General features: G+C 39.4%; 2 protein-coding genes across 4 annotated transcripts in view; both read right to left on the reverse strand.

Moving 5' to 3' along the window:
- LOC107697058 (syndecan-3-like) overlaps positions 1-7,335 on the reverse strand; it is a 31,060-nt gene extending 23,725 nt beyond the window's left edge. Inside the window, exon 1 of the mRNA XM_016497702.1 lies at positions 6,457-7,335. Within this exon, the coding sequence (XP_016353188.1) occupies positions 6,457-6,516 (60 nt within the window). The 5' untranslated portion in view covers positions 6,517-7,335. The remainder of the gene's footprint in view (positions 1-6,456) is intronic.
- Positions 7,336-8,918: 1,583 nt separating this feature from the next.
- LOC107697057 (pumilio homolog 1-like) overlaps positions 8,919-24,909 on the reverse strand; it is a 19,539-nt gene continuing 3,548 nt past the window's right edge. For 2 of the 3 annotated variants that reach the window (XM_016497701.1, XM_016497700.1), the window contains exons 7-21: positions 23,434-23,527; positions 23,240-23,341; positions 19,688-19,830; positions 19,455-19,593; positions 17,750-17,878; positions 17,345-17,635; positions 15,992-16,228; positions 15,634-15,901; positions 15,374-15,503; positions 14,942-15,076; positions 14,713-14,850; positions 13,266-13,391; positions 13,051-13,172; positions 10,398-10,590; positions 8,919-10,305 (exon numbers count right to left, since the gene is read on the reverse strand). In XM_016497701.1, coding sequence (XP_016353187.1) covers positions 10,174-10,305; positions 10,398-10,590; positions 13,051-13,172; positions 13,266-13,391; positions 14,713-14,850; positions 14,942-15,076; positions 15,374-15,503; positions 15,634-15,901; positions 15,992-16,228; positions 17,345-17,635; positions 17,750-17,878; positions 19,455-19,593; positions 19,688-19,830; positions 23,240-23,341; positions 23,434-23,527 — 2,379 coding nt within the window. In that variant the 3' untranslated portion in view covers positions 8,919-10,173. Of the gene's footprint in view, positions 10,306-10,397; positions 10,591-13,050; positions 13,173-13,265; positions 13,392-14,712; positions 14,851-14,941; positions 15,077-15,373; positions 15,504-15,633; positions 15,902-15,991; positions 16,229-17,344; positions 17,636-17,749; positions 17,879-19,454; positions 19,594-19,687; positions 19,831-23,239; positions 23,342-23,433; positions 23,543-24,909 lie in introns of all 3 variants that reach the window. The other variant, XM_016497699.1, reaches the window with a different exon arrangement.

Genomic DNA, 24,909 nt, shown 5'->3' on the forward strand with positions numbered 1-24,909 from the left:
GGGAAAGAGAAACGGGCGAATGACAGAATGAGAAGGGAGAGACCAGAGATATGGCAGTGACGGAGATGTGCTCTGCCGTTGTCATGGTGACACTGTGGAGAACAGGTAGAGGAACACAGTCTCCTGGGAAAGAGCAACGAGCCCTGACAGTCCCCACCTTTCTCCCTCCCGCTTTCTGTTTCCACCTCTCTCAGCAATTCATCCCTCTCTCTTTTCTCTTTGCGTGGCTATACAAGCTCTGGTCCTAAAATGGGTTTCTACAGTACAGCATCATAGCTTGTAATATTCAATGACAGCATGTTCTTCCTACTGCCTCACAGGTCAAGGTGTGAAAGGAAGATTCCAGGTTCGATATGGGTGAACAACAGAATGAGATCCAATCATTGCCAACATAATGTTGATTACCACAAAAAATAATTCTGACTCATCCCTATTTTTCTTTAAAAAAAAAGCTGAAATCTTTACACTCTTTATGTGGTCTATGGGGAATCTCCATAGGTGTAATGTTTGCCTTACAATATCCATGTCATTATACACATTTCTATCCTCGTATATAGAGTGTGTGTATATATACTGTATATATATATATATATATATATATATATATATATATATATATAAACAGTATATATAAATGATAAATAAAATGTATTTTCATATATTTGTGAAGTTAACCTCACATGTAGATCCTGTATATTTTATATATTTAAAGATTGAGACACATGCAAGTGCAACAAAGCACACTCCCATGACATCATCTCATGCAAGTATCGACACCAACATTTTGATGATCAGCTGTTCAGCCAATGGTCGAGCAGCTGTCCATAAAACCTACTTGAAAATGATTTATGCTATATATATATATATATAAATATAAATAAGGTTTAGGCAATTGTTTGTAGTTGGTGTTTTTTTTTCTGTATGCATGTTACTATTTCATGTATGCCGCATATATAGCAAAACTGATTTTAAAACCAAATAAGCTTAAAAAGCAGGAATCAAGGTTATAGTGATGTATTTTCAAGGAAAGTAAATGGGGCTCATTTTTGGAGGATTTAAAAGCAGAAATGTGAAGCTTATAGTGTTACATCTATAAAACTTATGTATTATTCGAGCTGTAAAGCTGAAAAGTTTGTTGAGCTGTAAGTCATTTTATGGTCATTTTAAGCTTTTAGGTTTTATATCCAGTAAAACCGAATATAATTTTACACAGAAGAGGTTAGGAAGCAATTTTTTCCACACTAAAATTATGTTAACAGTCACGTTGTTTACGCCTTGTGGCTTTCCTGTTTTTTCAACGTACGGATCAGCGCTATTCACTTCCTTTGAGAGCACCTCACTGCAACAGATTTCTGCTTTTTTTCAAAGAAAGCAGAAGACAAGACAAAATTATTATTTGTGGTAATCAACACATCACAAAAACCTCAATTACATTCCTTCAGATGAATCCACAAGTGTTTTTTTTCCAACTGAATGAATGAACGACACTCTCGCATTGGCAATGATTTGACCCAGATTTCATCTACCCGCATCCATCATCTTCAGGTTATCGGGCAGGAGGTGGCTGATGGATGTGAGGAGGTCAAAGGGAGGTGAGCGTGATGTGGCTCATTTTGTTTATGTGAAGCAGGTGGGCTGATAAGGTGAACCTCCTCGGCTGACACCTCTAAATTAAACGCTTTCACACCAGAACACAGTGCCATTTGGTGGATCCGATAATGTTTTATTTTCTTTAGTGGGACTAAGTGTCAGTTTGAAGCCTTGGGAAATGCGCTTATGTCAACATGGAATTACCACAGTGTTTGTTGCCAGAGTGTGGCTAGGACTGAGATTTGCTTAGAGAAATTTAGAGTGGTCAGATGTTAAACATTTGGACTGGCGTTAAATAGAAGTGTCTGAGAACATCCTTTGCCAAAATAGGAACAAATTCAACATTCAAATTTATATACAGAACTTGTTATACAGAACTGACAAGCTTTATTAGATGCTTTTTATATAGGAAAAAAAGCAACATATGAGGCTGTTCACATAGATTACGTTTTTCGCATTTAAAATGGGGAAATGTAGGGCAGTGGATTGAGGAAAAGAGATCTAGAGACGCGTTTATTAAAAGTCAAACTACTTTGAACTTGAGTGGCGCTTTTTTAAAACACTGTGTCATGCGTGTCAAGACATGAGACACGATCACCACAGTCAAACACGTCCGTGCATGTATGTTTATGTAGCATGATAAAAGCAAAATGCAACTGAAAAACGAGTTCTGTGAGAATGACATCTGACATTTTTTAAAATATCACAATTGACACAAACTACATTTACATGACAAATTGTAATCGAGCTACATTGGGGTTTGGGATTTCAGAGTCTGTGAACAAACTGTAGTCTGATTAACATGTTTACATGCTTGACAGTACTGAGCTACAATCACATTATTAGACTAACAGACCTAGATACCTGTAGTGGAGAAATTTGACTCAGTCTAAAGTGTTTAAGTGACATTTAATTGCTTTAGACAAATTATTGCTTTAGTACCAGCTGAAATGTAATGTTTATGTTAACATTTACTACTGAGATTAAGTGAGGATCACATTTGTCTCTTGAGAGAAACAAAAAAAATCTTGTTTTACAATTCCTGAAGATCTGTGTCACACTGTGATCAGATTTCCAAGAAACCAAAAGTGTGAATAGATTTCAAAATGAAGTCAAACATTTCTCATGGAATTCTTCCAAAACCAAACGATCCCTGTCGTGCAACTGGATTTTAGTCAGGTGTGTCACAACTACCGACTGTTTTTGCTGAAATCCCTCCCTGTTATGTTGAAGGTCAGAGGCCCGCCCCAATGAACACCTCTGATCATTTCAAACGGGACGGAAGTTGACTTTCAGACTGTAGGGTCATTATCTCAGCAGGGTTCTGGGTCGCCGGGGCTGTTAACACCCACCTGCCGAGAGACGCAGCCATATGCACTGGCACTCAGATTATTCAGCAACTGGAAACCAACTACTGAAATGCTGCCTTTACTGTATGCCAATGATTGTCTCATTTGTGACAATTTTAAAACTCCTGAGAAATGTTCTTAATTTGCATGACTTCCTTCTATGGATCACAAAAGGAGATATTTTGAAAAATGTCTCTGTATTTTTTGTCCATACAATGAAAGTCAGTGGGGTCTAATGTTGTTTTGGACTCTTTTGACTTGCATTGTTTAGACAAAAACAGCTGAAAAATTCTCCCAAACATCTTCCTTTCTGTTCCGCAGCAGAAAATCATACATGTTTGGAACGACACGAGGGTGATTAAATGACAAAATGTTAATTTTCACTATGTTGCATAAACCAAACACTTTGGCTCCAATCCCATATTGGTTTATTCTCCCAAGCAATGCTAATCCTCACAGGCCACACAAACTTTGAGCGAGGCATGTCCCAATCAAAACTGTAAAACACTGTCTAGCTTGTGAGTCTGTAAGCGAGACCTTTATACAGCTAAGTGAGAAAGTCAGCAGCAGAAACTTCCTGTGTCAAATTGCTTCACACTTTCCTCTCCACTAATTTTCTCTCATTCTCTCCCTCATTCCCTCCTCCTCATCTCCCTCCCTCTCTATGGTTGTCTTTGTCATCTACAGCACAAAACACTGATTCAGTGCTGAACCCAGGAGTCCAGCATGATCCTTTAAAACACACACATACACGCACAACTCTCAGGAGTGGATCTGGTCCATTAGCTCAATTCCCAGATCTAAATTAAACTCCATCTCTGGCGCACAAAGCCAGAAAGGATATGACACCACTGACCTGATCCACATGAGACTTCCGTTTGAAGTGGCCACAACAACTCGACCAATCATGCACTATACTACAAGTGCATTGATTCATTTTGAGTGGGCAAGATGGGTATGAAATAAACATGCCACCAGCTAAATTTGGGTATTTTTGCACAGTAGCGTGTAAACTGACTCATCAGCCAGCCCACTGCGACTTGTATGACATCTCAGTTTGACACTTGACAAGAAAAGCGGTTGCTTAGGTGCAAAGACACACTTGAAGAACCACATTTAAATTTTATCTTCATGAATCGACAAAAGCTATTAGTGTGCCTAATGTCTAATTCTGCTGTTTGTCCAGATCTTCACTGGCCTTAATGCAGATTCCACAAATTTTATGTAAATGCGAAAAACGACCATTTCAGGAGGTGCTCGGAGTCAATTTTGCTTCAAGAGTACGTTTACATGGACAAAAATAATCAGATTTTAACATGATTAAACAATACTCTGATTAAGAATCTACCATGTAAACAGATTTTTGATTACATTAATCCGACTAAAGTCATATTCGAAGTAAACAGAAATCGAATTAAGACATGTGGAGTATTCCTATTTCAGTCGCATTACTGAAGTGCAGTATAGACATATAAACGCCTTAATCACATTATTACCATCGTGTAGGACTTTTCGCCGCATTTTGCAACAGGATACACACACAGCAGTGGTCAACCATTTGACGGCAAATAAAAGAGCTTCAACACCACCATCGTCTGTATGCACGTACAAATAATTAACTGCACTTGAAGCTTTCATAAAATTACAAATGAAACACCCAAAACTGTACATGGCATCATCACAAAGACAAACTATGTTTATACATGAAATTACGGAGGGGATGTCGGATGGCATCACGTGGGGACGTAATGACGTGTGCCATTAATCGAACTATGTACTATAACATGTAAAACGCGAACATGAAAGGAATATTCTAAAAGCAACTCATGTAAACACCATAATCATAATATTGGCTTATTTAGAATAAGGTAAATAATTAGATTACTGATGTCCAAGTAAACGTAGTCATTGTGGTTCTCTTAAAGTGAACGAAAACAATGCAGGTTTACTTGTTTGTTGCTAACTTAAGGACTCTGTATAACCTGGTTCCCCCCCCCCAAAACAAGGAAAGTCAGTTAAAGTGGTTAAGTGACCAGCTGACACTTAAACTGAAGTGGACCAAATGAGATCGAAGTTCAAGTTTCAAGGTCATGAGGGCAAAGAATGTCATTTTAGCCCATTTAAAAGTCTTTGCATGTTTGTTTACATATATGGTGAGTTATCTTTTATATCTAGATTGGAAAAATAAAAATGCCTGTAAAACTGAGCATTCATAAACTACTGTGGGCAAAAAAACTAAAGTTTATTTCAGGCAACCATTTAACAATTATGGTCGACTATAAGAAAACATCTACTCCTCAGCTACCTCAATAGAGTGCAACATTCTCCAAATGTATATAAATTCAAAAACTTTAAATCAAAAGTTTGTATTTCTAATTTGATTATTAAAGCCAGTCAGTACAGTATTTGTCACTACTTCTTGCCTCATATCAAAGTTTGTAATGTTGTAATTCACCTTGTAGTTGGTTGGTTTAGTTAATGGCATAAACAGAGCTTTTTAAAATATCCCTATAGGAAAAATACTTATTTAATCAAGCCACTAAAAAAGTGGACGGGCACTGTTGCATTCTGTAGTGTTTGCGACCACCAGTATTTTATCATTGCCAGTCAGTTGTTTAAAAGAAGGGCTTTGGACTCAACACAAGTGCTCAGTAACAAAAAATCATAGCATCCGTAGTAAATACTGAACTCAGCTCTGTTCTAAATTTTCTTAAAGGATTTCATCATAATGCATTTCCTCGCGCGCACAAACGTGAATGAATTCGATTCCTTTCTGAATCTGGGTTCCGCTCTCGCGAGCCGCGAAGGCCAATGACGTCATCCCCCCGCAGCCTGCCGCCCCTCCACACCCCGCTCACCCCACCTCCGGCCATCTCCGGCCAAAATCACCCGCCGAACGGCGACAGCCAACACCGCCTATCAGCCGCTACAACCCATTATAGCGACCATGTCTGAAGCCCACCGACCACAAAGAGAACGGTGCGTGTGGAGGGACCACCGACAGGCAAACATGAGGGACAAACGGCTTGCAATTAAACCCTAATTAGATGCGGCGCGTTAATTATAGTTTATCCAGACACCAAGCTTCTTCACGCCAGTGTAATCAGACAAGCGACCCTGACCCACAACACCCACCCACCCACCTACCCGCATCCAGCCCAAAATGGCTAAACAAGGCAAAGGTGCCCAGGAGAAATCCGCACCGCTGTGGCTGGCTCATAGTAGGTCCCAGCTCAGAGCTTTCTCCAGCCCACTCGCAGCTCCCCATGCCGCCAGAGACGCGCTGTCTGCGGTCAGCCGAGAGAATGTGGGTCGCGTCCAAGATTTACAACCGAGCAAGCAGCACACGGCTACCGTCGCCTAATTAATGACCTTACAATTCACACTCTCTCATAAAGATTACCGCAAGCACACACGAACATAATCTCGAATGTGAACGTTGGGCATGTTGTGAGCGCGTGTGACCGGCGGTAAATCGCCCTCTCGTAACAATAGATCACAATAGTGTCATTCTCACCAGGGCAGTCTGCGCCAGCAGCAGCAGCAGCGCCAGCGCCATCCAGCACGGGAGCTTCATGGTGCTCCGAACACAGCAAAACACGGGGCTCGCGCTCTCGTCTCCGCGCTCCTCTTCAAGGGACTAGAGTAAACCTTTCGCTCAGTTTTCGGTATCCAACTTCAGGGCAGGCGCTTTCGTCGGCACATCCGTCTCGCGTCGGCACGGTCAAATCCCCGCAAAACCACGCGAAGACCGAGGAGGAGCAGCAGCTCGTGTGATTTCTTCCCCTCTGATCCGACTTGAGTGGCTGAGACCTGATGGATATGGAAGCAGGGAAGACTAGAACTCCTCTCTCTCTTTCTCTTCTCTACGCTATGGCGTGTGTGTGAGGAGGACGGGCATTGGGTGGATTTTCTTCGTGCGGTTGAGGATGCCCCCTGCAGCCCAGTCAAGCATCGACGTCTTCCCTCCCTCTCCCTTCTCCTCCATATCGCGATTTCCATCAGAGCTTCCCGAGACCCTCAACATTTTGTCTGTAGTAGTGGACATATGTTTTTGATAATACCGCTTACATAATTTCATGCTATTCTGTTTTGACTGAATATAATATCACCTTTAATGTCCTTTATAATGTTTTTTGGGTGGTGTTTCAATATGTACATAAAATTAAAGGTCTGCTAACAGTGTTTGGTGCATAATCAACAAGTACCAGAATGAAAGTGGCAGTTTTTTGGTTGTCTGACATTTGATTGTATGAGTAGGGGTGAGATACCTTCAGACGACTACATTATTCGGCATATCTGTGTTTAGGAAAGTCTGATGCACTGAGCTCAGTTATTAGGCACACTATAAGATATCATTTAGCTGTTGATATTGGATAGCATATGAACAGCTTAAAACTCTGTCATACATTTAGAAATGCACACACTTGCCTTATGTATTGCAAATAAAGACATTTTTAAGCTATCTAGAGACTAGTGTATGATTTGTTATTAATACATGGACTGTGAATGCCTTGGTACTTGAGAAATCATTAAGGACTTACAAAAAATCTGACAAAAACTGTCTATCCCTATAAAGCCTACTGTATCATATGTCCTGAAAAACTCAATCTACACAATCTTGCTGATTGTTTTTAATAAACATTACTTCTATATCGTTAGTAATCTTTCAAGACAAACATTTACTGGACTGAAGCAGCTTAGGTTTACTTTATCCATAGACTGGCCTAATTTTTTTTAGAAAAGAGATTTTTTTAGAAAAAAATCTTGTATGCGTCAATAAAACTAATGTATAAAAATGTATCAAATATGATACATCAGGCTTTTGCGGAATGTTTATTTGTAAATCTCTGACAGTCATCATTATATTGCATTGTTTTGCCCTAATAATTAAACTATACTTTTAGTCATAAAACTAAGCATTTAAAATAATCCTGATAAGACATTATTAGGAGATATAGAGTGACAACTGATATGCATTTTATGTAAATTGTCTGTTATACTGTTATAAAAAATTGCATTGATTTACAGAATTTCATCTTGCTTTTTTGTTTTTTCCTCCTTGAGCATGAGCTCCATATTCTTACCATCATGCTATATGGGCCATAAAAGCCCAATGATCCAAATATGATATGATACAAAACATAAAACATCAATTTTTTTTTAGATTTTCTTTTTTATATTTTGGCTCAAGGTTTACTAAACTTTTCCCATTTCAAAAAAACCTTTCAATTCACACATCAGGCTTTACGGGGTTAATATTCATTGTACTTTTATGATTATTCTTGTTAAGATCTATTCCTATCAAATGTATTTAATACGGCTTGTGTTAAGGTCCATTTACAACGATAAGTGCATTGCAGTTATGACGTCTTCTGCTTTAAATACTCAAGGTCTTCAAAGTCAGGTAGAATCTGATGGGCTTGTAACATTTTTGTTCATCAGCTACAAAAAAAATATTGTGACTGTAAGTGATTTCAATTATATTTTGTTCTTACTGTGGTGTGGACATTTATATTCTCATACAATTAGAACAATTATTAAAACTTGAAAAGCCACAGTCCTTAGTGTGAACAGGCCTTAAGTCACCTTTGAAAAATGCAAGATTTACACCTGCACATCTGGCAGATGCTTTTATCTGAAGAGATTTGTGGAAGTTTTATATTTCAAAATCAACAGAATCCTTTATCTAAGCACATCTGCTACTTCCATCAAGACAGTATCCTCAGGCCATGTCTTTAAGAAACTTCATCAAATTATTGCTACAGGAAAATTTCAACATCAAAATATCCTTTGGAAAATGCCATTAGTGTTTCATTATTATCATACATTTCTTTAATGATGAGCTAAAGCGACTTAATCTCGAACGAGTAGTTTTTCCAACTGATTCCTGAAAAGTATGACAGAATAGATTATAATTATCACTGTGCTGAAGTCTTAAAAGCAGCACATGAAAAGGAAGAGTCAAAGACCATTCTGAAATTTTGAATTTTTTTCATTGTTTTGTTTCAAAATAAAGATCACACATTGTTTAGAGACAATCTACAACTGGAGTTACAAAAAATAGTTGCCCAGGCAGAAAGCATACACAGCATCTGTTACCTATACACATTATGGTTACAAGTGTGCCTGCATAAAGAGAATCATAGGAAATATACACAAGGCTGTTTAAATATACACCGGAGAGTGTTCCAAATCAAAAACCAATGGCCAGTATGTTACAATCACTTACAAATAGACAAAAGAATGGCAAATCTGTACACACCTCCGACTCTGACCCGGGGCAGTCGAACGCGTCAAACACATACACACAAACGCGCTTGCTGCTACCTGCCCCAGAGCGAGAGAGGGACTATAAAAGATCTTAAAAAAAAGGGATGAGTGGAGGTGAAAAAGAGGTGGCTGGTGAATGGCTAAAAGCAGAGTGCGCACTTTTTTCTGTTCTTTGTACATCTATGCAGTAATAATTCAAAGGGCTTCAAAACCAACAAAAAATCTGATATTACAATTTACAATATATAACAACTCATAACTCAGAAACCACAACCAAAGAGGTGAGAATTTACACTGAAATGCACAAGATTTTCTTTTTTCCATTTTGTCGTTTTTTTTTTCTCCTCATACCAAAAAAGGGCTGTAGAAGCGAGTCCACATTTACATTAGCGAAGGTTTACAAATGTACAATTATACAATCAGAAGTATGTATTCACTACAGGGGAAGATTAGAGATACAGATTGGACATCAAAAACCAGAAAAACTACAAAGTTATATATATATATATATGCAAAGGTCTACACCAAGTATGCACTAAATAGTTTATAGAAGCAAGACCAAAAACGTCTCCCGTGCTAAATGTCTGCGTGTTAGCAATCAAGTGTTCGCGATAATGTGCGTGTGTGTTATGAAAGAATATGCACGTTAGAAAGGTGTTTTGCGAAGCAATAAAGTGTGTTTGCGCAAACCTACATGATCGAACGTGGGATAAATCAAATATTCTCTCATTTCATACAGGACCAAAAAAGGACCATCATTTAGGTAGTAGAGTGAAAACAGGAAGAAATGCTAAAAGGGAGAGGAAAAAAAAGAGGTCACAACAACCCGGGGATGATTCAGCGATGAGAGCAAGGTCTCGGTGATTCCACCCCAACCTCCCTACATCATCGGGTGTGGACAAACACGCTCACACACACGTGTGCACACAAACCGGCATCCTACAGGAGTTATGGGAAGGGTTTACATGATGCCATTAGGGGGTGCACAGAGTGGGCCGAGGTCAACGCCGTTCTTCATGTAGTACTTCTCCAGCTTGGCCAAGATGTGCTTTCCGTATGTGTACTTCCTCAGCGTCGCAATATGGGGCCGGATCTACACAAAACAACCGACATCCACCATTCAGTCACAATTCATCGGCACAAACAGGAAAAGAACACATACTGGTAACGAAATAGAAGCCGCACCTTGTGCATTACAATCTTGCGTTGTGTTGGCTCAGCCACATCGATCATCTTCTGCACAACGTAGTTGGCGTACTGGTCCTTCATCATGGTGTATAAGGCACTGTGGGGCCCGTCTGCCATACTGCACACCTCATCAATCAGCATTGCCCTCTCGGCACGCAACGAGTGGGTCACGCACTTTTCCACCACGTTACTGGGAAATAAAACACACAAAAGACCCCTAAATAAGACACTTCTTACTGTGCACCTTTGTGTGGCGGTAGGGATGCTCCGATCGATTGGCCGGTAATCACATTTTATGACTCGATCGGTACTCACTACACTTGGCCGATCTCATGAACCGATCGCAATTTGATGACGTCAACACGTAAGGACATACATGATGCGTGGGGACATAAATGATTTTCTAGAGGGACATCTATCACTGTTGCACTCGCGTCTCGCACAAAGGAGCTGCATGTTTAGAAAGCCATGTAAAACGAATGCAAGTTTAACTTTGAAAAAACATATATCGAGACTTTATGGCAGGATTTTCCCCCATCCCACTGCATCTCATATTTTTAAATGAAAAATGTACTCTGTGTGATTGGCTTTCCACCCTTTGTATTAAACTATGCATACATACATAAATGATGCTGTTTTGTTTATAGTTGTTTAAGCAACTTAATTCATTATAATTGGTTTATAAACATTATTTTAAACATTATGCACTTTTTTACAGATAGTCATGATATCTTATGCTTTGAATAAACGTGCATTAGTAATATTTTGCTTGATGCGCCCTCTTGTGGTCTCAGAAGAGAAGCCAAAAGCTTTTCTTCACCCTAACTGAAATTATGCATTTTAAATTCGAATATAATTTGAATTTTGATAATATTTAAGTACAAAATTTGAATTTAGTTTTTCAGCCATTTTGACAGCCCTAGCCCTAACATAGGCTTTACTTCTTTCAAACTTTATCTGGAATGTCACCATTTCTGTCACTGCAACTTCCCGATCAGGCAAACACACACAAATGAAATCGTCTGCCTCATAAAAAAATTTATTTTAAAAAATGTAGTTAATATTTGCATCATTTATGATTTATTTTATCCACCCATGACCCACTCGCAAATAATCAGAATTCATTTTAATACTCGACCCGCGGATTATCCGCAGCGCCCCTGGATATAATCGTCACCGAACTGTTTTGTTCTTTCAGTAGTTTAAATGTTTCTATTTCTTTTTTCCTCTTCAGTCTTATATTGGACAGTATTAAACCTTATGAGTTACATCAGACTTCTCCATGTTGGAGTTTAAATGTTTCTATTTATTTTGTCCTCTCTCTAACATTGGACAATGTTAAATTAAACCTAATGAGTTGCATCAAACTACTCCAATTAGTTCTTTTAGGAGTTTAAATTTTTTTTTTTATTATTATTATTAATTTTGTCCTGCTCAGACTTGTATTGGACAATGTTTAAGTTACATCAGACTTCTCAATTTTAGGAGATTAAATGTTTATTTTGTCCTCCACAGTTTACTATTGGATAATGTTTAAATAAACCTTGTGGGTTGCATCAGACTGCTCCATTTTGTTTGTATTTATTTTTGCCTTATATTATGTATTCTGATATACATAATGTTATGCATAAACCCCATTTTAAAGGCATATTAAAATGTTCACTGTATAAGGAATAATTTTTGTGATTATTTATATAACATTATTACATATGTTATATAAAGCTTGAAGCATCAGAATCGGCCGATCACCCTGACAAGAAATCGGTACTCTGTATCGGCTGCAAAAATCCTGATCGGAGCATCCCTATTAGAGACCTGCGCGGGACTGATTTTTTTTTCTGACCGCTCCCGCGAGATTCTGTCCCACGCCCGCAGAAATATATCTTATCTGGTCCCGCTCCCAAACACGACATTCATGTTTTGTCCCGCCCGCATAAAAGTGATCTATATTTTTTTCAGTACATCAAAGAACCACAACATCCCAGCATAAACACTCCCGATAAAATATTTATTTAGGCTAAGCATCAACATTCACAAACCAGTTATTTTTAACAGAAAAGCAAGCATGGGCTGCCGCGTGCATGGTTTGGCATGGCAGAATGCCAGCAGGGCGCTTCCTTTATTATCACTAAAAGCTGACATCTCAGTTAATCGCGATCTCATAAAGCTCTGTTATAACACAAATGAATGCACGATGAATCTTTCACAATGTTTACACTTCGTGTGTTAAAATGAGATGATTCGTGAGCACGCAATTTCAGCACTGCGGTGAGTAGATTCTAACTTAATCACCTCTGATTGGCCATTGCGTTCCAGAAATCAACAGCTATGTCTGTGATTGGCTACATTGCGCAACCCTTTAAACACGTGTTATAAATAGAAACTATGCCTAGCTTGTGCATGTCAATCATTTTAATATTAGTTGTTCTTTTTGCTTTTGAGCAACAGATAAATAACAATTTATGTTTTAGACACTTTATGTTTAGATAATTTCTATTTTGCGGGAGTCTCTTCCCACCCGCACCCGTCCATCAAGAGTTGTCCCGTGCCGCACCCTATTGCGTTGGGTCCCGCGGTACACCCGCGGGAGTGCAGGTCTCTAATCCCTATGTGGCAGTTTATCTTGCATGCGTAAATGCTTTGTGCGCACCTGGCAAACTTATGCTGGCTGAGCCCCAAAACATTTCCACGGATTTCAGATACAATCTTGCTCTTGTCCTCCACGCGGCCGTGCTCCAACACGTGCTGAATTACATAATTCCCATACTGATCCTATATGGGAAAGAAGAGGAAAAAAAGGTTTTGATGAGAGGAATGGATAAGATCCTGGGTCAGTACAGAAAGAGAGAATGCTTCATAAATTACCTGGACCAGCTGCTCGGTGTGTTGATGTATTTCCTCCAGTATCGGTAGAGTCTGCTCAGGCAGGCAGTGCTCCAGAATACGCTGGATCACCCGACAACCATATGGGTGTGTGGACAGAGCAAACACCTGCACAACACACACAGTTATTACTTAAACATACACACAGAGACAAAGGTTTTAAATACACTTCAAAATAAGCCATTCCACAACCACGACTGGATGATAAAGCAGTTGTTTCACAACACGGGCAGGTCACAAAATGCATGTTAGTAGACTTTTTCTATCCCCAGGACTCATTTTATAGAAGAACATGGGGCCCATAGACTACTTATTCACTGTTGCAGCCATTTTGGCCAGTGTGGTCCACTGAAGAGGAAACATTGAATTTGACAAGACTGCAGTTATACAAATATTTGACAGGATTTTTTTTTTTAATTCAGGAGTTCAAAAGATATTTTTGGGAAGGATAATTAATAGCTTTGTTCAAAAAAGGATGCACTAAATTGATCAGAATTGACAGTCAAGACATTTAAATGCTGTCCTTTTGAACTGTCCATCAAAAAATTTAGAGAAAAAAAACAGTTTACACAAAAATATTAAGCAAAGCATACAGCTTTGCCACAGGAATCACATGAATAAAATATATTTTTACAAATATATTAAAACAGAAAAGATATTGTAAAATTGTAACAATATTTTACAATATTACTGTTTTATTGTATTTTGATCAAACAAATCAGCCTTGGTAAGCATAAGAGACATCTTTAAAAAAAATGGACAAACAAACAAAAAAAAAAAACTTTACTGACCCCACTTTTGGACAGTATCAAGTCAAGCTTTCTTTACACACACAAAAAAATTATTTTTGATTAGGGCTGCACGATTAATCGCATGCGATATTTAACGCGCATCTTATCAGTAAAGCCGGTTCTGTAATCAGCGGTAAATCTCCATCACCTGCGGGCTTTCACATTGAGCAGCATTAACTACACAGAGCCGTTGTTCACTGACGAGCTGCGCTAAACCACGTTCATATTCACGCGATTTTTTGCGCAACTCATCAGCGAACAACGGCTCTGTGTTAATGCTGCTCAATGTGAAAGCACGCAGGTGATGGAGATTTACCGCTGATTACAGAACCGGCTTTCTGACAAGATGCGCGTTAAATATCACATGCGATTAATCGTGCAGCCCTATTTTTTATACTGTATCATTATAATTTAAACAAATATAATACAACAAATTATTAGCTGTTTTGTTTTTTTCATTAGACATGCAATATATATATATATTTTTTTTTTCATTTTTTATACTGTGCTTCTTAAAAGTGCACTGCACTTCAAAAATCAGGCCCTCCATAAATAAATCACAAAGGTTCCCATGGTACACACACTTCAAGCCCTACTATTCAAACATACAGCTTTCACACGGTTCAATAGAGACACACCTGTCCTTTGAAGGCATCAATGATGAACTGAAGAGCATGAGGCTGGACACACTCAATGCACTTCTGCACCACATGATTGCCATTTTGATCCTTCACACACTTTAACACGTGTCCGTCAAGCTCCCGAACCATCTCATTCTGCAAAAGACACAAATAAATTAGATTCAATTCACACACCTTGTGTAACTTCACCACAGCAATGTGAGCATGCAGCCTTTCATAAACTTACAATGACTTGTTGGTCCGAAGGGATAAACTCCAGAGCTTTCTGAATCACTCTGCAGCCATACATCTGCAGCGCCAGGGATAAAACATGGCCACGGATCCGCTCAGCCAGCGCCAACTTCTGATCGAGACTGCCAAACTAAACACATAAATGGCTTTTAGCAGATGCTTCTCATCTTAATTGACATCAGGTACACTCAAACTAAACTGATGAACTTCACAACACTGGCACTGTTATTTTCCGCCTTTGAAACAGCTTGTACTGCATGAAGCACTAGGCCTATATAAATAAATGTGTCTTGACTTGCACAATGCAGTACCAAATAAATCAGGTTCAAGTCCGGAACCTGCAACCTCCCTGTCCTCATGTGTGAAACTGTGTGGTTCATTAGACACTAAAAATGATGCATGTATCAACAAAAGAGCTTCGTATTACCTCAAAGAACTTCTGGATGACATAATTTCCAAACACATCAACCATGAGCTGGTAGGCCGCCTGTAGTATCTCATTGAAGACCAACTGACGTTCTGCAGGACTTGCTCTCTCCAGTTTCAGCTGGATAAACCTGCACACAATCCAATTGTTTTTTAAAACATTTTGGACATTTTATTTATTATTCCCACTGTTATTCAAAGGGGTAACACTGGGGTACTGACTTCCTGAAATTTGTGAGCTGTAACAGACATCTGCTTTACCTGGAGCCATGTTGGTCCTGAGAGAACTCCATGACGTGTCCCGCGATTTCTCTCAGCTGCAGGTTGGGGTAACGGTTGTTTCTGAAGTCCTCAAGCAGACGGCTACGTCCCGATGGCATCACGTCAGACATGCCGTAGCGTAGCCGTGATGATGGGAAGAGCTGGCTGCTGGGACTGAAGAGAGACGAGCCTGTGGTGGCACTGCGGTACTTGGCCTCTGCTCCTGGAGCTGCAGAGATGAATCGCCCACTGCCATTGGTCAGTCCACCTGAGGGGGAGGAGCCAGAGGTGGGCATGCATTAGATTCAATTTATTAAAGATTTTTGATGAAAAAGGTAACTGAAACATACATGCTCACCAAGGTTAAGACTGCTCGAAGATCCATGAGTTGAGAGCGAGGGTGGCGGGGTGAGAGAGTGGGAGGGGCCTTGGTTTGGAAGAGGCATGCCAATTGGGCCAGGGGAAGAGCTAAAGCTGAGGCCATTGTAGAAGCCCCCATGGCCAATAGGGGTGAGGCTACTGGGTGTGCGCTTGTACAAATCAGAGCTACCCGTCAGAGAATCTCGACGGGACCCACTGGAACTGGAATTAGCCACTGCAAAACAAAACCATACATAAAAATGAAACCAGGCTCAAACTAAACAGATTTTTAAAGTTGCATTTAAGGGTTAAGTTCACCCAAAAATGAAAATTCTGTCATTAATTACTCACCCTCATGTCGTTCTAAACCCGTAAGACCTCTGTTCACATTCGAAACACAAATTAAGATATTTTTGATTAACTCTGAGACCTCTCTGACCCTCCCATAGACAGCAATGTAATTACCACGATCAAGGTCCAGAAACTTAGCAAGGAGATCGGTAAAATAATCCATGTGACATCAGGGGTTCAACCGTAATTTTACGAAGCTATGAGAATACTTTTTTGTACGCAAAGAAAACAAAAATAACAACTTTATTCAACAATTCAAACATAGCCGTGTGACGCAGCTGACACAGAATAGCATACGCTGTTTACGTTCAGGGGATATTGAAATACTGATAAAAAGTATTCTCGTAACAACTGTTCAGAAGAAGCAAGCTATTACATTATGATATTATGGAATATTTCTGAAATACTGATGCACCGAAATTATTATAATTTTTTTCCAAACTAAAGTTTGTTTTTTATCGTAAATTAATTAAATGTATGTAATAATCAACACTCAAATAAAAACTGAGTTGATAAACATTTAAATTGCACACAAGGCACTTTTTAGATCAACTTCCATTGGAGAAGCACTAATTAAACATCAATGTTTTGGTTAATGATTTCGGCCGTCCAAAGCTTTTCCAGATAAATATATTAGGATGCAGAAATTTTGGTGCATCACTACCAGGAATGAACATTTAAAAAGCAGAATGGGTAATTTCTGATTTTATGTTGATTTTAAAGTAGATTTTCAGCTGAAGGCAATAGCCCTCCAGCAATATTAAAGTGATTTTTATTCTCAACATAACTAAACTTGAGATGTGAATACGAAAAATATCTACCTCCTTTAGAGCATAGCAAAGTCCACTAAAGAGGTAGAGCTTTTTCGCATTTGGCTCCCAAACTCTGGAATAGACTTGATAACGTTCGGGGTTCAGACACACTCTCTCTGTTTAAATCTAGATTAAAGTTTGTATCGTGAAAAGCGCTATACAAATAAACTTGAATTGAATCACAATACCTGCTGTGCCAAAACCCCCGAGTGCTGCTCCAAGCGTGGCTCCCAGAGAAGAAGATGGGTTGGCACTGAATCCAAGTGAGGTGCTTCCTGGCTGAGCAGAGCCTTGTGAAAATAGTGAAGAGGTTTGTGAGGAGGAGCTTGGGGAGCCACTCCCATAAAAAGAGCTTCCTCCCAAAGCCCCACTCCCTTGCTGCCCAGGAGCCTGCTGGGAACTCAATGCACGGAACGCACCGCTTGCTCCACCACCAAGACCGGCATTAGCCCCACCTGCTGAGGCAGCAGCAGCAGCCACTGTATATATAAAAAAAAAATTGTTGATATTCAAATACAAGACAACATTTAAAAAAAAGTTTAATAGTGGTCTGTTGACTCTGCAACCTTCATTTGTCATATTCAAACATGTACCTGCTGCTGATGGGCTGATGATAACAGATGCAGGGGCCATAAGTCGAACTGGGCCACCGCGAGCACCTGTATTCACCACAAGTGCACCTGTCTGGTCATAATACGCAGCTGGAGCTAACACAGGATAACCTGGAAAATAACAATCACATCTTCATCAGACATCATTATAACCTTGAACGTCTGATCTGTTAAATAATTCTATTATGCCGATTTGGTGCTCAGGAAACATTCCTTTTTTCTTTTCTTTTTTAATTTTGTGGGCTTTTTTATGCTTTATTGGATAGGACAGTAGAGAAATGACAGGAAAGAATTGGGAAGCGGGATCGGCAAAGGACTTCCGAGACTCAAATCAAACTCGGGTCGCCGTAAACACAGTTGTGCTATAAGTCAGCGCACTAACCACACGGCTATCGGCGCCGACATCAGTAAACATTTCTTATTATTATCAATGTTGAAAACAGTTCCAACTCAACAGAAACAGAAACTCCAATGCATTTTTCAGGAATGTTTGTTACTTTTGATCAATAGAATACATTCTTGCTTCTTGCTGAATAAAGGATTCTTTCAACAAAAAAAACAAAAACACAACTGTAGTGTATATTCACAACTGAAATTTCCATTGCTATTTAGAATGTTATTTTTTCCCATCACTTTTCAGGTCAAGAAACCACAATTTTAAAATTGATTGATATATTTTTGGGTTTTCTATGATTTTGAGGTTAAACTCTACCTGATCTGTTGCTTTGGCAACCATATAAATTACCTCAATTTAGGGCTGGGCGATTTGGCAAAAAACGTAAAACTCGATTTTTTTCAGAACGTTTGACCGATTCTCGACTTTTTTACAATTTTTAACTAGTCAACTTAAAAATGCAACTACAACTTGATTCAAATTATCTTTTTCTTTATTAACCCTCTATTTAAAGAAAATTCTATTCCAAGTGCAACACACATGAAGTTGTCAACATGATGTAAATGTTAAACAAATCACTTGTTAAGTATCTTTGCAGAAAAGATGCATGAACTAGCCTGTCACCATGATGCAAACTTGAAAAAGTTATCATCATGATGTAACTGTTAAACAAATCACTTGTTAAGTATCTTTGCAGAAAAGATGCATGAACTAGCCTGTCACCATGATGCAAACTTGAAATATCAGACATACAGTAGTTACAGGTGTTTTTTATTCGCTTGCGCTGCCTTTTCATTATTTTTCTATGTAAACATGGACGTGTTTGACTGCTGCACTCGCATCAATTGCAGCATCTCATGCATGAAACGGCATTCTAAAAACGCGGCGCTCAAGTTAAAAGAAGTTCACTTCCATATTCTTGCATGTTTTTCCTATTCCACTGCCCACGTCACATCTTTGTCAAGCGCATTCTGTGTGAATGGCTCCTAGCGATATGAGCGCATCACACGTAAGCGGTTAATCACGTGCGCCGACAGGTGGTCGGATCGTTCTTTTCTCTTTACTGTTATCACTGGCATATTCTCAGTGCCTAATTCTAATGTTTGGTAATATTTCTATTCAAAATAGCGATTCCTCGATTTCTAAAAAATAAAATTGTGGCAAAACATTAAATTCGAATTAATCGATGAAATCTGAAAAATTGCCCAGCCCTACCTCAATTCATAACTTTTATTAAAAAGGAATAGCTTCATTGTGAACACCCCTTTAAAAGACATATCAAGAGTCCTTTACCAGGTACGCCTGCTGCCAGCCCCTGCCCAAACGCCAAGGCGGAATTCACAGCTGCTGCTGCTACAAGCTGCTCTGTCTGCTGACCCTGCTGTCCTTGACTGGGAGTCAGAGGTCGTTGGTTTCCACCTGCACGCATCACCTGGAGCAAACAAAGATCAATGATTGGTGGATGAGTTCAATACATGCATGTTGTGACTTTCATATGTCAGTGGTCTGGTTGGCTGAAGTCTTACCTGCTGTTGGTTCTGCTGGGTCTGTGCTGCTTGCTGCTGGTTGGCCGAGTTGGAGGGGGTGGCAGCCTGTTGTTGGAATAGGTTGGCAGGATACACACCCCATGGAGTCACACCATAGTACTGAGGGGGCATCACCGCTGGACCTGAAAGACACAAACATGCACGTCATCTCTCAGATGAAGGGCCAAAGCACACTGTTTTCGGTACAGGCTTTGATGTACACGGGACGGCGAGTCGGCAGCCATTTCCTTTGCACTCTGCTTTAGGAGCATCAAAGCAGGTGTGTGTGTTTGTGTGGCTTAATCAAGCAGACTGCCTCAATCTTAGAGCTAAATCTCAAGCCCCTAGAGGATGCAGTCCAAACCCTCAGCCATCATGAGCAACACTTCTCATCCACTCCAGACTGTGACTGCTCAGTAGAGAACCCTGTAGCAACAGACCGATCCTGCCACAGAAACCCAGTGGAATGCAGTCTACATTAGAGACCTGCAGAAATATATCTTATCTGGTCCCGCTCCCGCCCGCGACATTCATGTTTTGTCCCGCTCCCGCCCGCAAAAGCCCGCATAAAAGTAATCTATATAGATTTTTTTTCAGTACATCGAAGAAATTTACATAAAATGGTTCTGTAATATCTCCTAAGCTCCACAACATACCAGCATAAACGCTCCCGATAAAATATTTGTTATTTAGGCTAAGCATCAACATTCACATTCAAAAACCAGTTATTTTTAACAGAAAAGCAAGCATGTGCTGCTGCGTGCATGGTTTGGCATGGCAGAATGCCAGCAGGGCGCTTCCTTTATTATCACTAAAAGCTGACATCTCAGTTAATCGCGATCTCATAAAGCTCTGTTATATCACATTAAATATATGCACAATGACTCTTTCACAGTGTATACACTTCGTGTGTTAAAATGAGAGGATTCGTGAGCACGCAATTTCAGCACTGTGGTGAGTAGATTCTAACTTAATCACCTCTGATTGGCCATTGCGTTCTAGAAATCAACAGCCAAGTCTGTGATTGGCTACACTGTGCAACCTTTTAAACACGTGTTATAAATAGAAACTATGCCTAGCTTGCGCATGTCAATCATTTTAATTAGGGATGCACCGATACCGATACTGGCTGTACTGTACTTGTCCCTCTCATTCTGCACCAGTACAAATACGTGAATGCGTTGCGCGTTTTGCTTGCTTCATGAGTGTTTCTGCATTATATGAGTAGCTTTGGAAAATAAATCGCTGCACGTTTCAGGTGAAAAAAACGCGACTTCTATTTATTGAAATATCACAGTTAGGAGATTTATAACGTGTGGTTCCCTGCATTATTACAGCAAAGCGCGTGATTACAGTGCTAAGCCGCTGCAATGGAGCAGCTCTAATGCTACTAAATTAAAGATGATGTACCATAGAGCAAAAAAAATGAACAGTGAAAGTAACAAAATCTTGTAAAATAAATTTGAATGGGCATAATTAAGTGTGAAAATAACCGAAGGATATACAGTGAAACCAAAAATTATTCAGAGACCAGATATATAGAGAGAGAAAAAAATGAACAGTGGAAGTAACAAAAAATTGTAAAATACATTTTAATGAGCATAGTTAAGTGTGAAAATAAAAGGATATACAGTCAAACCAAAAATTATTCAGAGACCAGACCAGGTGTAGGACACTAGTTCATTTATGTTAAGTGAGGATAGCAAAATAATATTTGATAAATGAAGTTAACCAACCAATACATACTCTTTTGGTTTCCGTACCCAATATGTTAAAAATGTACAGATGCAATGAAAATATTGGTATCGGTACTCGGTATCGGCAAGTACCAAAAATAAAAGTATCGGTATCGGGCGAGTGCACAAATGACGACGCTGTCGACCGGCTTACGTCACTTCTTAGTACACACTCTCGGTGCGAATGCAACCCTTTAAATGGTACTGGGAAATAGTTCGCGCAAAACCGTCCCAGTTCTTTAGTACTGTACATTTAGTTCTGGAACTAAAGCGGTGCGAAAGGCCCTATACATGTACAAAGAAATCTGCTGCACTAAGACACTTTCATTATCAGGCCACTTGCAAATTTAAAACATTTGTACATTTGCATACTGAATATGGCACTGGTACACATTTAATATGCATTTACACTACCATTCAAAACTTTGTGGTCAGTAAGATTTTTTTTTTTTTTTAAAGAAAAGATTTTATTCAGCAAGATGGCTGATTGGTCAACTGTAGAATATACATTTTGAAATATTGTTACAGTGTTTTTCTTGTTGCTTAGAATATGTTGTAATAACATGCAATTTATTTATTTGGCAAGCAGAAAAACTTAAACAATAATGACAAAATAAATCCCAATAGAGTGATCAGAACCTCAAAGAGAAGCTAACTGTACATTATACCTTACTTTACTGGACTCATTAACATCCTTTACAATGACAATCATTTTATACTTACACCAGAGATATCTTGAAACACAAACTAAACATATTACATATTAGGGGTGGAATGGTTCAACTTACTCACGGTTTGGTTTGTATCACAGTTTTAGAGTCACGGTTCCGGTATGGTTCGTTATGTGCAATGTTTAGGGAAAATCTATACTGTCAAATAAAAATAAAGAAAATAAGAATAATCTATCTAACTACAAGCAACAGCACAAATAAATACAATAGAGTAAAAAAACAAATAAAATAAGCCGTGATATTCAGTTTTTTTTAAGTAGATCTAACATTAGTTTTTAGGTACAGAAATTGAATAAAGTAATTAAATGTAAAATAGCATTGCATATTTTACTGTACAAATTAAAGATTAATCTTTATTAAAGTTACAAAAGCTATTCAATCAAGAGCAGCGAGTGATTTCCTTGTTGTTGCTGTATGATTAATATTAAGAAAGTGCCGTCCCTTTAAGAGAATGCACTGATCCAGTACGTTCAGCCGGCTATGTCTGCTATAGTATACTCACCAAGACGGGCATTTTGACCATTTTTGTGTGAATTTGTCTATTCGAACACAATACTTCAAAGAGAGCGTAATATTTGCACGCGCTTTGGATGAGCGCACACACAGATCTTCTCACTGTGCGCGCGAGCTCGCATCTGGCTCTTAAATGTTTAAACTGGCAAGGCTTAAATGAGTTTCGTTTAAACACAAATATCAACGTGTGCTGTTCAGGTCTCACCTGTGCACTATCAGCACAATGACGGAATAAATGACTGCTCATATTCGAGTATACGACACTCGCATTGAACAAGAGTCAATGGTTTGTCCACTTTTTTTTTTTCCTCTCCCCATCGCTGTTGTTGTAATGTATTGGGAAGCCAGAATGCGCGTCCATCAACAGAAACATACATTAGCCAAACCCTGTTTGTTTTAAGTGTTTTTTTTAAATAACAAACCATATTACAGACGCGTTGTCAGATTTCAGTTGAACCGTGGTCCTAGTGCATGCCGAACCGTGTGTGGAGAACCGTACGATTCGATTTTTTACAGAGAACCGTTCCATCCCTATTACATATCCATCTCAAATTTCAACCATGACCTCTCACCTAGAGTGGCGGCAGCAGCGAGGCCGGCAGCATATGGATCAGTGCCAGGCGGAGCAGCGCTGATGATGTATGGATTCGGTACAAATGCAGCTGGGGCCAAACCTAACACACAACCAATAAGAAACCAAGTTAAATAAAACAGCTGAAACTTTTGTCCACTAAGTCTGGACACTCATATCTACAGTCAAACTCACCGATGTGTTGTTGTTGAGCTGCAGCGAGGGCGTACTGCTGCTGCTGGGCCGCGGTGAGCTGCTGTACTGCCAGAGCACTGGGCCTCTGGAACAGCTGCAATACATAATGCTTTTAACAAGCATGATATTTATGCTAAACATTTGCATTTGTTTACATTCATAAACGCAAGGCTTTAGAAGCACATGAAAATATGGCTAATAATTACTTTTTCAGAATAACTTCTAAAGAGACTGAACGGTATTGTGACATATTATTTCAAACAAAGGTTTTCAAAGTTAGCCTTCACATGTGTGGCCTTTGATGGCAATTAACTCAACACAAATATTTATAAATGCACACAAGCTTTCATTATTATCAGGGCTCGCAAAATCGCTAGCCCGACGTCCCGGGGCTATTGTGTTTTCCAGTCGGGCTACCAAAATGTATCTCTGCCCTGCCCGACGGGCTATCTTGAATAGTGATTTCAAGTAGTTGAAATAGTGGTTTTAAACCATTCATGCGCATGAAGAATTCAGTTCGGTGCTCGCGCGCACACGCTCAAAGCTCGCACATACAGAGTGGCATTTCAGGCAGAGCACGAACCAGAGCTGGCACAGCACTGATGAGGGGGCGGCTGAGGTGATGAAAGGGGGCAATGACATGGCACAAAGTAAAAAAATTTTTTAAAAAACCTATGTGGCCCATTCACGTATTTGTCGGACCGTAAACAAACCTGCCTGCTTCTACTACAACTATTATGCCGCTTTTCCACTGCATGGTACGGCACGGTACGGCTCGGTACGACATAGCACAAAGTAAAAAAAAAAAAAACATGTGGCCCATTCACGTATTTGTCAGACCGTAAACAAACCTGCCCGCTACTACTACAACTATTAGAATACAGGGTTCACACAGATAGTGTTTTGGTCGCGAGACAGGTCAGTTGAAGGTTTTTTTTTTTTTTTTTTAAGTGCAAGGTCTAGAGACGTGTTTTAGAAGCTGAAGTTCTTTGAATGCGAGCGCCGTGTTTTAGAATGATTTATTATGCGCGAGAATTATATACAGCGAAATAATTAACTAACTACGATAATCTAGACCTCTACTAAACATAAAAAAATATTTCATCATAGCTTACTCAGTAGTGCTGCATTCTTAGTTGCACCGCTTGCGCGGAATTTGTCAGAGATGTAACAATTAAAATGCAACTTTGTGAAACGGACTGTCCTAAATTGTTGCTATAGTAGCATCATATTAATGCTAGAAAGCCTATGCATTTGGTAACTATATTTTTTAAATAAACCATTATATTTCATAATTAAAATCTATTTTCACACTCATCTTGGGTGAGGGTTAGGGTTAGGGCGACGCCCCCTCACACCCCCCAGTGGCGCCGGCCCTGTCTCTGACCCTCCCATAGCAAGGATACTAACACGATCAAGGCTCAGAAACGTAGCAAGGAGATCGGTAAAATAATCCATGTGACATCAGGGGTTCAA

The sequence above is a fragment of the Sinocyclocheilus anshuiensis genome, unplaced genomic scaffold (assembly GCF_001515605.1).
Source record: "Sinocyclocheilus anshuiensis isolate Anshui unplaced genomic scaffold, SAMN03320099.WGS_v1.1 scaffold1396, whole genome shotgun sequence".
NCBI classification, from domain to species: Eukaryota; Metazoa; Chordata; class Actinopteri; order Cypriniformes; family Cyprinidae; genus Sinocyclocheilus; species Sinocyclocheilus anshuiensis.